The sequence below is a fragment of the Jaculus jaculus genome, chromosome X (assembly GCF_020740685.1).
Source record: "Jaculus jaculus isolate mJacJac1 chromosome X, mJacJac1.mat.Y.cur, whole genome shotgun sequence".
NCBI classification, from domain to species: Eukaryota; Metazoa; Chordata; class Mammalia; order Rodentia; family Dipodidae; genus Jaculus; species Jaculus jaculus.
Window position 1 is genome coordinate 55,634,973 of NC_059125.1, and position 14,820 is coordinate 55,649,792.

A 14,820-nucleotide genomic window follows, 5' to 3' on the forward strand; every position below is an offset into this window, starting at 1 on the left:
CATTAAAGTGTTACCACATAAAGTGATACTTCTTCATTATCAGAAGAAACCATAGCTACTGTTTTGTTCAAGGAGACATTTTAATGGATGTACTGTTTTGTTCTTAATTTCATCTGCCAAAGATTATGTAAAAGAAAATTATTGACTACTTCCATAATATTGCAGTAAACCATGACCCTCACTTCCTTTTGCAACTCCACTCTCCATCATACCCCTCCCCCCCAATTAGTCTCTTTTGATGTCATTATCTTTTCCTCCTGTTATGAGGGTCTTGTGTAGGTAGTGCCACACACTGTGAGGTTAAAAGTTTTTAAAATATTTGCCGGGTGTGGTGGCGCACGCCTTTAATCCCAGCACTCAGGAGGCAGAGGTAGGAGGATCTCCGTGAGTTCAAGGCCACCCTGAGACTCCATAGTGAATTCCAGGTCAGTCTGGGCCAGAGTGAGACCCTACCTTGAAAAACCAAAAAAAAAAAAAAAAAAAAAAAATATATATATATATATATATATAAATATATATATATATATATAATTTATTTGTTTATTTGAAAAAGAACGAGCGAGAGAAAGAGCCAGATAGAGAATGGGTGTGCAAGGGCTTCTAGCAACCGTGAACAAACTCCACATACATGAGCCACTTTGTGTATCTGGCTTTTGTGGATATTGGGAATCAAACATGGGTCCTTAGGCATTGCATACCTGCCAGCACCTTAACAGCTAACCCATCTCTTCAGCCCCTGCTATGTTGCTTTTCTAAAGAGGTTGTGTAGTTTCCTGGTTTAGTGTGTTTGTTTTATTTGTAAGAATAAGAAGATGTACATATGAGTCTAAGTTAAATAAGCTACTTCCAAAGCTGATAATAAGGTTTTCACAAGATTGTCATTTTCCATTCCTTAGCTGGTACCTAAACCTTGACTTTGGTATTTGTCCTCCAATGTTGGATTCTTTTTCATTATTTCTTGGCATACGATCCTTCTATGAGAACAGTTACAGTCAAAATTAGTTTTTTTTTTTTTTTTTAAATAATGGAATGCTCCACGAATTTGTGTGTAATTCTTCGGCAGGGACCATGGTAATCTTCATTTGTATTGTTCCCATTTAGTACATGTGGTGCCACAGCAAGCACAAAATTGATGTTTTGAAAGGTAACTTAGAAGCAAAATGAAATATGCAAGCTTTTGGAGCTCTGAAGTTTATCCATCCTTCTATTCTATTGTGAACAAGTGTTTATCAGAGCACTAGTCCAAAGCAAGGAGCAAACTAAAACCAGTATTTGACACCAAATGTCTTACTCATTCTGCTTCCATAATGCATTGGGAAATTGACTAGGCCTTTGATGAAAGTGTTAGAAGATGTCTTTGTTAGCTAAAGTTCAGTGTCTGATTATTTGATTGTTTTTATATGCAGAAATATCCACCCAGTGCAACCACACTACATTTTGAATTTTATGCAGACCCTGGGGCTGAAGTAAAAATTGAGAAACGGGTGAGTCATTCAAACTTAATGTGGTAAAATCTAGTCTATGATTGGAATTGACTTTTATAGAATCCCCTAGTTTTAAATGAGGGAGTATTTTCACCAAGGTTGTTTCTTCTTTTCCAGTCTGCCAAAGGATATAATTCTGTGTATGGCACACTACTATATCTTGTATATTTTTCTCATCATCTCACTTAGGAATGCTAGCATAAAGTAATCATTCAAGTTTATGTACTTAAGCCAGCCTGTAAGATTATATACGTTTTATGCAAGTTTATACTTTAATTATGTGGTTTTTTTCATATTCATAGATGTAGTGAGATTCATTTTGGTTTATAAGTAGCCAAATGAATGAAATTTTCAACATGTGTTGCAGAAAACCTTTTCCCTGGGGTGATAGAAGCACATCTTCTTCTCCTAATAGGGCACAGATTACAGACTAAAGGACGATTACACCAAAATCAGTTTGGATCGATGGGTTTATTAGGGTTACTTACAGAGCAGGGTAAAGGGTTGCTTACAGGAGCAGTAGATGACTCAACTGCAGCTACACCATCAGAAGTGTGATGACAATCTCCCTATAGCTGCTTTAACTCAAAGGAAGTTGATTCATGAGAAATCCCATCCTAACATAAGTGATGACTTCCAGAAGCTTTATCTCTGAAGCACACTACATCACTGGCAGGCTGCTCCATCTGAAAGATTTTTTTTTTTCCTGAGGTAGTGTCTCACACTAGTCCAGGCTGACCTGGAATTGACTCTGTCATCTCAGAGTGGCCTCGAACTCTCGGTGATCCTCCTACCTCTGCCTTCTGAGTGCTGGGATTAAAGGCATGTGACACCATGCCCGGTTGAAAGATTTTTTTAATAAATAGATTTACGGCCTGGAGAAATGGCTTAGTGGTTAAGGCATTTGGCCTGCAAAGCCAAAGGACCGCGATTCGATTCCCCAAAACCCATGTAAGCCAGTTGCACAAAGTGGCCCATACATCTGGAGTTTCATTTGCAGTGGCTGGAGGCCTTGACGTCCCCATATTCTCTCTCTCTCTCATAGAATAAGTAAATAAATATTTTAAAATACATTCACTTATTTGCAAGTATAGAGGTGAACAAGGAATTTGGGGCCCTGGGCCTCACCCCCCCCCTTTCTCAGTGTTCCCCAAGCCATGAAGGAGAAGAGATAGATGTCCACCTAAGCATATGGACACTAAGTCACAGCAACATTCACTCTCAGGAGCTTGTCCAGATGAATCTGCCATCAGCAAACCAATGTCAACTGTAAGAAATTCTCCAGAATAACCTCAGAGAGCAGCAGTAATAGTAGCAATAGTCTATGGACACAGACATAGGTGCTCAGTAAACAGTTTCATAGGACCATCACAGCCATCTAAGAAAATAATACTGGTGTCTTCCTCACTATGGCCTATGAGTTTTTCAGCCACAGGCTTTTGACCAGGTTAACAGTATCAAACATAAACTTCCTCCTGTGGGTAGTCCTTGAATCCAATCAGACGAGTTGTTGACTACTGTACCCACAACAGTCATGCCAGTAGCATGAGCAGGCAAATCTTGTGTGGCATGTTTGTATCGTATTACTCATGGTCCACACCCGAATAGGAGTGTTGATTACATTTTTTTTTAGTTTTTTTTTTAGTAACCTACATAGCACCTTCTAGCACTGTGGAAGCTAGCCAGCAGGGAGGATGTTTCAAGCTCAATAAGCCTGATTTCTCCATGTGGTCTAACAAAAACAATAGGGTTTTACCATTTTGTTCTGGAATGCAACCAACAACAGTGTCAATAACCTTTTGTTATTAAGGCCACCTCATGAGCCTCTCAGGCCAATACCTCTTAGGTTTACAAGGTAGCTCATGCCTGACACTGCTCCTTTAACAATCTCATGGCCTTTTCATTTATGTAGATTGTTTTCTTTTAAACTCCTTTCCTCTGGTCTTACTGTCTTTTTAGATAGCTTTCTCTCTCTCTCTCTCTCTCTTTTTTTTTCCCAAATAGGATTTTGCTTTAACCCAGGCTGACTTGAATTGTCTCAAGATGGCTTTGAACTCCCGGTGATCCTCCTCCCTCTGCCTCCTGAATACCGGGATGAAAGGCATGAGCTGCCATGCCTGGGTTTTGAGATACCTTTCTTAACATGTAAGACAACCAGAAGTCAGCACTATAACATATGTTAAAAGTTAATATTTTTTTAACAGAGGGTAGGCAGGATCTTTGAAGGCCCATCACCACATATTCCATCTAGGACTAGTTGGTGAGGCCTCATTTGGTCTCATGTGTCAGCAGCTAAATCAATAGAACAGGAAAACATTAGCAAAGTCCAAAACAGCATGAAAAGAGTCAATGGCTTGTTCTCACCTGCTTCCTTAAAAGGGCAATATTGAGAAGAGCACCATGGATAATCTCCAGACTTCTCTGGCCCAGCATGACCTGGAATTCATTATGTAGTCTCAGAATGGACTTGAGTTCCATTCTCCTACCTGTGCAATCTGAGTGCTGGGATTAAAGGCTTGTGCCACCATGCTCAAATTTCCAGACATTTTTAATGGGTCATTTCAATTCCTTACCTTGTGGTACTTCCATGAGGCTGTCTTGTATCTCTCTACCCCTGATGAGCTCAGTGGGCCCCAATCAAGCTGCCTGCCATAACACTGGGTGAAGGAAGAGAGTGAAGCTATTCTTTAGCTTCTTGTTGTATTTGCCCTTCGTGTTGGATTCCCCCACCCCCTTGAGCCAACCCTAAGGCTGCAGTCTTGGCTTATTTTTTCCCCACAGCTGTACCTCCTTGTTGTTACATCCTAAGGCTAAGTGAGCCATTTCCACCCAAAGCATACCTGTTTGTCCCCCAGGTAGGGTTTCACTCTTACCTCGGTTCTCCTGGAATTAACTATGTAGTCTCAGGGTGGCCTTGAACTCACTGTGATTCCTCTAAACTATCTCCCTAGTGCTTGGATTAAAGGTGTGTGCCACCATACCTGGCAAAGGATACCTTTTTATAGGGGAGAAAGTTACATGACTCACTCTGGGGGGCATACTTGTCCACCCCTGGGATGAGCTTAGTTCTATTCACCTGTACCCTATCATTTATTTGTTTTGAGAACTGTTGTATAGGCTTTAAAGCTTTCCAGGGCTTCTTTAGCACTGCATTAGGCTTTTTGTCAATTTTCTTCTTAGGCATACTAGCTGTACACAAATGTTTTCCTGTCTCTTTTAGTTACCCTACTAGACCTCTTAGTCTATTGGCCCTGTCTCTGATCTTTTAAAATTTGTTTTTAGCACATTATGAACTTTACTTTTCACCTTCATCTTGTTCCTTACTATTTGACTTCTACCTCAGGGTTGTAACTTTTTTGATCCCATGAAGGCCTTTAAAAATTATTTTTTATTGAGCCGGGCGTTTTGGCGCACACCTTTAATCCCAGCACTTGCGAGGCAGAGGTCGGAGGATCACGGTGAGTTCAAGGTCACCCTGAGACTACATAGTGAATTCTAGGTCAGCCTGGGTTAGAGTGAGACCCTACCTCAAATACCAAAAAAAAAAAAATTATTTTATTTATTACAGGGGGGAGGGGGCCAGTTAGATACAGAGAGAATGGGCGCACCAGGGCTTCCAGCCACTGCAAATGTCCTCCAGACACGTGTCACTTTGGTCATTTGGCTTACGTGGCTACTGGAGAATCGAACCTGGGTCCTCCTTAGGCTTCACAGGCAAGCATCTTAACTGCTAAGCCATCTCTCCAGCCCCATGAAGGGCTTTTTAACACCAGTCTAACTTGTGTTTTGTTCACTTTGTATCAGCATCTCTATCTCACCTTCTCTTAGCTAATTTATCTTCTAAATCAGAGGCTAACAACACAGTAGCTTTTAGTTGCATGTCCCTCTCCCTTTGTAATACCTTCTTTACACAATTAAGCTCTCTCTGCTCTACCATCTCTGCCTCAGCTGTATACATCGTAACCCACAACAGTGGCCATTTAACCTCTTCAGTAGCTTGTTGAAACTCTAGCTCCCTATGTGCTACACTTAAAGATTTCAACACATTTTCTAATCCTTCAAAATTTTCAATGTAGTCCTGTGGTGGACCTCACTCATCAAGAATACATGCCACATGCAGGAAGATGGCCACCCTGGGATTCCTCCCACAGACACATTTCTTCTTGATGGTGCAGATTTAGTTTCGTGTCTAACTACTTACAGCAAGATCCATGCAACGACCCCTGTTTTCAAAAGGCACATCACCACAAATCAAATAAGGAGGGATGGCCATGTCAGGATTTTTCCAGTGCTCTAACCTCAGCCTCAGTTGTATGCCTTGCTAACTATAGCCAGGAACATGTAATTGTTCCTCCCAAACTCATCTTTGGTATTCTCATGCCCTATGTTGGGTGCCAATTGTTGCAGGATACCTTTTCCCGGGGTTGATACAAACACACATCTTCTCTCTGTTAGGGCACAGATGACACACCAAGGACAATTACACCAAAATCAGTTTATTGAACCAATAGGTTTATTGGGATTACTTACACAGCAGGCAAGGTAAGAGGTTGCTTACAGAAGCACTAGATGACTCAACTCAACTGCCGCTACACCATCAGAAGTGTCATCCCATCCTTGATGACAATCTCCCTATACCTGCTTTAACTCAAAGGCACCTGATTCATGAGAAATCCCACCCCAACATAGGTGATGACTTCCAGAAGCTTTATCTCTGGAGCACACTGTATCATTGGCAGGCTGCTCCCCTGTAGAGTCTCCAGAACACTGTACCATTTGTAGACAGCTCCATCTGAGAGTTGACTTTGAGTCTGTGGAAGTCCCCTCTCCCCTTGCAAGGGATGTTTTATTTCTTCCTAACATAACCTTGGTGATTAGTTGTGTGACCTTTTAAGATTTAGGTCTTCCAGACTTGACTTTCTGAATCACCAGAGCCTCTGTTATTAAATAAAATAATGTTATTAAATAAATAATAATAATAATGTATAATAATAAAATAATATAATAAAAATAATAAAAAATAAATAAATAAAATGTTATTACATAAAATAATGTTATTAAATAAAATAATGTTTCTAGTTTAATATAGCCTTGAAAACAACTGTAAGGCATGTTGAAAATTAGAGCATTCTTGTTACATGGATCTTAAGGTTGTAGAGATTGTTAGTTTAGGGTTAAAAGGAGACAGAGCAGCTGGGCAGATAGCCTGCCTATTGGAGTTCACATTTCAGGTACCCATTGTAAAGCTGAATGTTAAGTGGTATTTGCATCTGTGATTCTAACCTGCCCATGGCAAAGGGAGATAGAGTTAGTAAACAATGAAGGAAACTATCTCAAGTTGGAAGCCCCCCCCCCCAACTTTGACTTCCACACATGTGCTGCAGCACATAGCACTTCCCTCCAACCCTACACAGAAATAATAATAAAGTAACAAAGAACATGGATTGAACCTGGCTTATTAGCATTATAGTTTAATACTTGTGGTTTTGAAGACATGTTCTTGTCTTATATGTGTAAAGTGGATGCTTTTAGAAGATTCTGAAGTTACCTTAATTTTTAAAAGCATTCAGTTTGGCTTCAGCCTCTGGTCTTTTTAGGTGACTCTTGTATCCTATAACTGGGGAAACAAAGGTATTCTGTGATTCCTAATAGCTCTCTTAACTTTTTTTTTTTAATTTCAGACAACTAGTAATACACTACATTATATTCACATAGAACAACTTGACAAGGTAAGAAGACTGTTTGACAGTTGCCTAGTTACCTAATTTTTACTTGAAGTTTTATTCCTAACATTTTTTTTTTCTCACAGATTTCAGAAAGCCCTTCTGAAATTATGGAATCTCTCACCAAAATGTACAGCATCCCTAAAGATAAGCAGGTACAGTTTTTCTGAAAAATATCAAGTATGGTGGTTTTCCAAGTAAATGAGTGATACATGCTAGGCACAGGAGAATGTATAGCAAAAAACATGTCTTACCATTTTTGTAGTCAGACTATAAGAAAATTGTTTTCCCTATCCATTTGTTGCCTCATCGTTTTGTAAGGAAAATCCTTTATAAATTTCTAGGTCCTTACATGAATTTAGGAAACATAATCTGAATGACTTGCTGTTACTGTTTAATCAGATAGCATTTCTGTCAACATCGTGGGTACATTTAGGAGAAATTCTTTAACTGTGTTAAGTTTTCTTGGTTCATTTGTATTTATAAAGTATTTAGGATATTAGCATTCTGGGTGTCTGTTTTATAACTAATTTTTTTCAACTAATCTCGGTAAGTAACATTAGTTTATCTTAATACTCAAGCAAATAGCAACAGCAAATTATTTTAACATTTAAACTGATTGGTAAAGTAAGGGCTCCAGAAAAAGTCACCTTTTGTAATGATTTCATAATGCAAATCTTACCCTACAGATGCTGTTATTTACACACATACGGCTGGCCCATGGCTTTTCTAATCACAGGAAGCGATTACAGGCTGTTCAGGCCAGACTGCATGCAATATCTATATTAGGTAAGAACACAGATTAATTGGTAATAATGAGGTGGTTTGGGCCTCATTTCTTTTGAACTTTGTCTGTTTTTGTTGCTTTTTGGTAACAACCTAAATATTTCCAGTTTCACTATGTTTTCCTTGTTCTTAGTACATTAATTATCCCGAAAGAATATGATCTTTATTGTCATATGCTTACCATCACCTCCTACTGGACCCTATCCTTCCTCCTATTCTTTTTTTTTTTTTTTTTTTCCTTTTCTTTTTGGTGGTGTTTTTGAGTTAGGATCTCACTCTTATCTCAGGCTGACTTGAAATTCACTATGAAGTCTCAGGGTGGTCTCAAACTCCTACTTCTGCCTCCAGAGTGCTGGGATTAAAGGTATGCAGCACCACACCCAGCTTATTCTTATATCCTCTTTCAGTTATCCCATCTGGTGTATAATTCAAGTCTGAGAATATTAAATAGTTAATAATAATGGGAATTAGATTGACAAGCACATAGTTTAAGAAACCATTCTAGAATTTTTAAATTTTTATTTATTTATTTGGGAATGACAGAGAATGAGGCAGACAGATAGAGAGAAAATGGTTCACCAGAGCCTGCAGCCACTGCAAATGAACTCCAGATGTATGTACCACCTTGTGTATCTGGCTTACATGGGTACTGGGGAATTGAACCTGGGTCCTTAGGCATCACAGGGAAGTGCTTTAACTACTAAGCCATCTCTCCAGCCTCTAAATTTTCTTTATTGAGGCAATGTTTATAGGCTGTTCTAAGGATTGAATTGAATTAAAACCTTGAAACAAGCTAGGTGGTATACGCCTTTAATCTCTGCCCTTGGGAGTCAGAGGTGGGAGGATTGCCGTGAATTTCAGATCATCCTGGGCTAGAGTGACACCCTACCTCAAAAAAACAAAACAACAACAACCCCCCCCTCCAAAAAAAATCCTGGAAAGCAACCTGTTTTAGGCCAGGCACACTATAAGGTATACATAAAATAACTGTCTTTTATTAGCTTCCTTCATTATGTTAGTGTTTGTTGAGCTGCTTGCCATGAAATTCTTCCTCTGTGTTCTAACTTCTGGCATGCTAATGAGTACTTAGGAAACAATGAAGTTTCTCAAAACTTAGTCTTATTTATTTTAGAGTCATAGGTTCAGTATTAACCTCAATGTGGAATTCATTGAAAGTGGCATTAAATGCATTCTCCAATTTTACTATTGTAATACAAGTATCTGACTGAGTAAGCATTAGTCCATAAACTTTCTTTATAGTTTGTTATTAAAGTGCTTATAGTGAAAACATATAGGAACATGCTAATTTCAGTTTTTATCTAAGGCACAATATAGTTCTATCAAGTAGTATGATATTAATGAAACCTTAATTATTTTTTTTCTTCTCTTTTCCTAATGCTATCCCAGAAATCCTTGATTAAGTTCACTTATTTATTTTATTATAGGGGAATCTGAGAATTGCTTTGTATGTAGAACTTGTCACAATATTGGATCCAGTCCACTAGAATTAAGTGATTTCACCCCTTGATACTGATTTTAACAAACAGTCTTTTCCCAGAATGTATAAATGCTGAAAAGTTTATGGTACTGGCTTAACCACTGCCCTTTTGCCAAAGCCTTTCTTACTCCTTTTGCAGTGTATTCCAATGCCTTGCAGGAGTCAGCAAACAGTATCTTATATAATGGCTTGATAGAGGAGTTGGTAGATGTCCTTCAGATAACAGACAAGCAACTTATGGTAAGTACTAATACTTTATACCTATCTGTCCCCCCCCCCATAGAGTTAGGAAAGGTTCAAAAGAGAAGTTTACAGTTTTACTTCTTTTTTTGTGCATAAAGGTATAAGATTAATAAATGCCTAATTTTTAGCATCAACTTTCAGCAGACTTCCATGTTTTTAAGCCAATAAAAATTAAAGTCTAATTGGGATTATTAGCACCTTGTTTCTGCTATGGATAAGTGATATTCATTCATTTGATATTCTTACAGGAGATAAAAGCTGCTTCTTTACGGACCTTAACATCGATTGTCCATTTGGAGAGAACTCCCAAACTTAGCAGTATTATTGACTGCACTGGAACTGCCTCCTACCATGGTTTTTTGCCTGTACTCGTGCGGAATTGTATCCAGGCCATGATTGGTAAGTTTTGGTCATGATTATCCTAGACAAGAAGAGTATTCTGGCCTTAAGTGTTCGTTGCCATATTAGTACAAACTCAAGAGCTTTTTCTTTCCTTTTCCTGACTTTCTTTTTAGATCCTTCAATGGACCCATACCCTCACCAATTTGCTACTGCTCTTTTCTCCTTTTTATACCATTTGGCCAGCTATGATGCTGGTGGTGAAGCCTTGGTCTCCTGTGGAATGATGGAAGCCTTACTGAAGGTACTCTACATTAATTTTCTAATACATTTGTGAGGAAATCAAATGATTGTACAGTGTGTAAGTTTAGAATGTTTCACAGTGCTTATGGCATAGAACACTTATCCCAAAACAGTTACATTTAATTTTCAAGTTTGGCTTTCTAGTTACTACATTAACAACAATAAAAACCACTAGGTACCAATATTTAAAAATTTCTTGCCAGGCATGGTGGTTCTTGCTTTTAAACCCAGCACCTAATAGGAGGCTTGTTGTAAGTTTGAGGCCAGTTTGAAACTATATAGTGACTTAGAGGTCAGCCTTGGCTAGCCAAAAATAATTTCTTGTACTCGACACATGATATGAGGCCCTGTGAAGTCAAGGCATTGCCTCATGTAGCATGACATTAGGTAGTACGTTGAGGAAAGTATATGTAAATACAGTATAATATTTTTGCTGTGTTATAATGTTGGTTTTTCTTCAACCTTGCAGCAGTTCTCAGTCTCCTGAGTGCTGGAATTGCAGGCATGTACCATCATCTCAGCTAGTCATTATGTGTTGAGTACTGAGTACCAGCTTTTTACATCTTGAATATTTTACTTAATCCTGTGAGTTTATTGCTACTGATTTGGTTGAGCTGGTTGAAATTATGGAACCATTACATGGCAAGCAGAAAACATCACGGAGTTCTTTCTGTTCTGCCCCATTTGGGATCCATGCCTACATGTTTATAAAAGGATACAATTTTTGAGCTGGGTGTGTTGGATCACCAATTAAATCTCAGCACTAGGAGTCAGAGGTAGAGGATCACTATGAATTCAAGGTCAGCATGGGTGAGAGTCTACCTCAAAAAAAAAATTAATTTTTTTTGTTTTTCGAGGTAGGGTTTCACTCTAGCCCAGGTTGACCTGGAATTCACTATGGAGTTTCAGGGTGGCCTCGAACTCACAGCGATCCTCCTACCTCTGCCTCCCAAGTGCTGGGATTAAAGGCATGTGCCACCATGGCCGGCTTAAAAATGAAATTTTTATAAATGCTTTGTATCATTTTAGTAATTGCTTTTGCTGTCTTTCCCTGATAGGTCATAAAGTTTCTTGGTGATGAACAGGACCAGATAACATTTGTCACCCGAGCTGTCAGAGTGGTTGACCTCATCACTAACTTGGACATGGCAGCTTTTCAGTCCCATAGTGGTCTTTCTATATTCATCTATAGACTTGAGGTATTATCCATGAATTAATTTTTATAGGCTTTATATAAACCCAATGAAAACTATGCCTAGGAATGGTCCTAATTAACAAACATCTTGGGTTTCTAGAAACTGATGTTATAATTTAGCTTGCCTTCCATTATATTTGTTTTCAGTTCTTGATATATATATATAGTAGTTTCATACTGTTTTTCCCTTGATTGTAGCATGAAGTAGATTTGTGCCGGAAAGAATGTCCATTTGTGATCAAGCCAAAGATCCAGCGACCAAATACCACTCAAGAAGGAGAAGAAATGGAAACCGATATGGATGGTAATTAACAAGTTATCCTCTTCCTCCCTCTACCCCCTCTATATATAGTTTTTTTCAAAGTAGGGTCTCACTCTAGCCCAGGCTGACCTGGAATTCACTCTGTATACTTGAGTTGGCCTCAAACTCACAGGGATCCTCCTACCTCTGCCTCCCCAGTGCTGGGATTAAAGGTGTGCACCACCACAGCAGCTTTTATTTTTTATAGAGAGAAGAGAGATAGGCACAGATGGAGTGGGCATGTCAGGGCTTCCAGCCACTGCAAACAAACTCCAGACACGTGCCATTTGTTTATCTGGTTTATGTGGGTTCTGCGGAACCGAACCTTGGTCCTTTGACTTCATAGGCAAATGCCTTAACCACTAAGCATGAAAGCTTACTGTTTTCCCCACCCTGGTTTTATTTCTTGAGTGTCATAAATTATTAATTACAAGCTTAATTTTTAAGAATGCATATTTTCAGTAAGATTTTTTTTTTTTCATATGATTGATAGGAAAAATGTTTGATGGAGTGCTGAGAGGTGAAGCAGAGGGGGAGCCTTAGTAGACTCTGCAAATTTCTTTTATCTCATCACTTAGTAAATTATCTTTCCAAATGTATTGGTTTATTATCTGATTTCCTCTAAAACACAAGTTCTGTGGAATCAGGATATTTTCTCACTGATGCTGCTTCTGATAATTCTAGTCATTAAATATGCACTTCATAAATGCAGTGAGGTTATCAGCTCTTAAGTGAGTCCTTTATAAACTTGAAGAGAACAGGTGAAGATGTAACTGGGAGGGGACCTACTTTTACATCATAAAATCAAAAATTTAGCTCTGGAGTGATGGCTTAGTGGTTAAGGCAGTTGCCTGCAAAGGCTAATGACCCCCACTGATTCCCCAATGCCCACATCTTGCCAGATGCACAAAGTAGTGCATGCATCTGGAGTTTGTTTGCAGCAGCTAGAGGTCATGGCAGACCCTCTCTCCTCCCCTCCCCTCCCCTCCTCTCTATGCAAACAAATTAAATAAATACCTTGTATATCTAAATCAAAAAGTTAGACTCATTTTAACTCTTCTAATCCTTTCCTTATATATACTTCATAGACAAATTGTTCCTCAAAATAATTGTCTGAGAATTTGAAGTAGCTTTGTTTTAGTAATCCAGATTATTATTGCATCTGTCATGCCCATGATAAAAGTATTAGACATTATAATGCATTCTTTTGACAGTGCATATCAGTGTGTTGCTGTTCTTTTTTCTCATTTTATCTTTGGACACATCTGTACATTTTGCTGTCTCTAGAACTCCCTTTTCTCATTCTCTGCTTGTAGCTTATTGGAAACAAGCTTACATTTGAATTCACAGGTGAGATCCCAGGGTGTCCAGTGAAATTTGTTAGTCTCAGACTACTGGTATACAGCAGACCACTATAAATCAGTGGCTCAAAATTTAGTAAGTGCAATAATAAGTACTTGGAAAAATCCAGAACCTGTATATTATGCTTGATTCATTAAATGTTTCAACTTGAACTCAGGAAATCTGGATATTAAACTAATGCAAATATTTCTTTTGTAATGCTAATTGATGCAAAGTAGGTCTTTATGTACTTAGGTATATGTGTGTATATTTGTACATATAAAAGTATGGGAAGAAATTGTTACAAAACAAAACCAGTGGCTATAATCAATGTGGGTTTTATTATGACTTTTTATTATTATGTTGAGAATGAGTATGTAGTTTTTACTCTAGTAAATTTATTTTATCACAGTATGTAAAAGAAATGTTAATGCTGAATCTACTTAATAACATTGACTGTGACATTTTTACTGCTTTTTGTATTTGCTTATTAATATTTAAAAAGCTCTGTGTACTAGCTTCTTCCTGTCAGTAATCTATGAATGTGCATGTTTAACATCATTCATCTCACCTCAGTGGAAGAAATTTTCTCAGAAATTGAGTACTTTTTATTCTAATTAGTTTCTTTTATAACTTGTACTTTAGTTGCAGATGTAACTATGGAAAGCAGTCCAGGCTCATCCATATCTATGGAGCACCGGCTGGATATTGAATTAAGGGCATCAAGTTCCAACAGCAGCACTAGCATCTCTGGCACTGGCACTGGCACTGGCCCGGGCCCAGGCCCTGGCCCTGGCCCTGGCCCTGGTCCAGGCCCTGGTCCTGGTCCTGGCCCTGGCCCTGGCCCTGACCCTGGCCTTGGCCCTGGCCCTGGACCCCGTCCTGGTGCGTAGACACATAAATACATGGTCTTTCCCAGTGACTGACTTAATAAACCAGTGAATATGAGACCTTAGGTAGAAGTTAGTGATACATTTGAGGTTAAATTACATTAACTTAGCTTGTATAAGCCTTATATATTGGACTTTTAGGAGTTGTCACATTGATTATCAAAGCAGTCATTTTGGAGGGATATTATAGCTAAAACAGGAACTAAGTGAGGTTCACAGTTGATTCTGTTTACTGTATAACTTTTCCATTTTTACTTTAGGTGTCTAATTTTAGAACTTGTGCTATTCGTGGTGATTTATTTTTTTCCACTTTAAAAGTATTCTTCCCAATGTCCAGAAATCTCAATCTTAAATGTCTGGTAGTATTAATGATGTAGATACAGATGGTATTCTTAAAGCATACTTCGTATGCATTCTCATTGTGGTTTAATGTTGAATGTAGGATAATTCTATGGCCTTTCTCCCATGCTAGGAGTCCAGTGTATTCCACAAAGAGCAGCACTTCTCAAATCAATGTTGAATTTCCTGAAGAAGGCCATCCAAGACCCTGCTTTCTCAGATGGCATACGGCATGGTATTTGATTCTAGATACTTTTTTATGAGACTGGCTCAAAAAGTTTATTTTTCTAGACCTTACGTTGCCACTTTTCCCTATTTCTTTTTTTCAAAATTTTTAAATAAATTATTTGAGAGGTAGGTAGATAGTGAGAAGAATGG

At 38.5% G+C, this 14,820-nt stretch overlaps 1 protein-coding gene and 1 non-coding gene across 14 annotated transcripts in view; one reads left to right on the forward strand and one right to left on the reverse strand.

The window, feature by feature from the left end:
* Huwe1 (HECT, UBA and WWE domain containing E3 ubiquitin protein ligase 1) overlaps positions 1-14,820 on the forward strand; it is a 198,312-nt gene that overhangs the window by 66,443 nt on the left and 117,049 nt on the right. For 12 of the 13 annotated variants that reach the window (XM_045140148.1, XM_045140153.1, XM_045140152.1 and 9 more), the window contains 11 exons: positions 1,407-1,484; positions 7,166-7,213; positions 7,294-7,362; positions 7,897-7,996; positions 9,631-9,731; positions 9,983-10,133; positions 10,250-10,377; positions 11,435-11,575; positions 11,770-11,875; positions 13,859-14,098; positions 14,576-14,677. In XM_045140148.1, the coding sequence (XP_044996083.1) occupies positions 1,407-1,484; positions 7,166-7,213; positions 7,294-7,362; positions 7,897-7,996; positions 9,631-9,731; positions 9,983-10,133; positions 10,250-10,377; positions 11,435-11,575; positions 11,770-11,875; positions 13,859-14,098; positions 14,576-14,677 (1,264 nt within the window). The remainder of the gene's footprint in view (positions 1-1,406; positions 1,485-7,165; positions 7,214-7,293; positions 7,363-7,896; positions 7,997-9,630; positions 9,732-9,982; positions 10,134-10,249; positions 10,378-11,434; positions 11,576-11,769; positions 11,876-13,858; positions 14,099-14,575; positions 14,678-14,820) is intronic. The other variant, XM_045140158.1, reaches the window with a different exon arrangement.
* LOC123456917 lies at positions 1,019-1,125 on the reverse strand. The gene has a single exon (XR_006634779.1). It is a non-coding gene; the product is annotated as a U6 spliceosomal RNA (small nuclear RNA).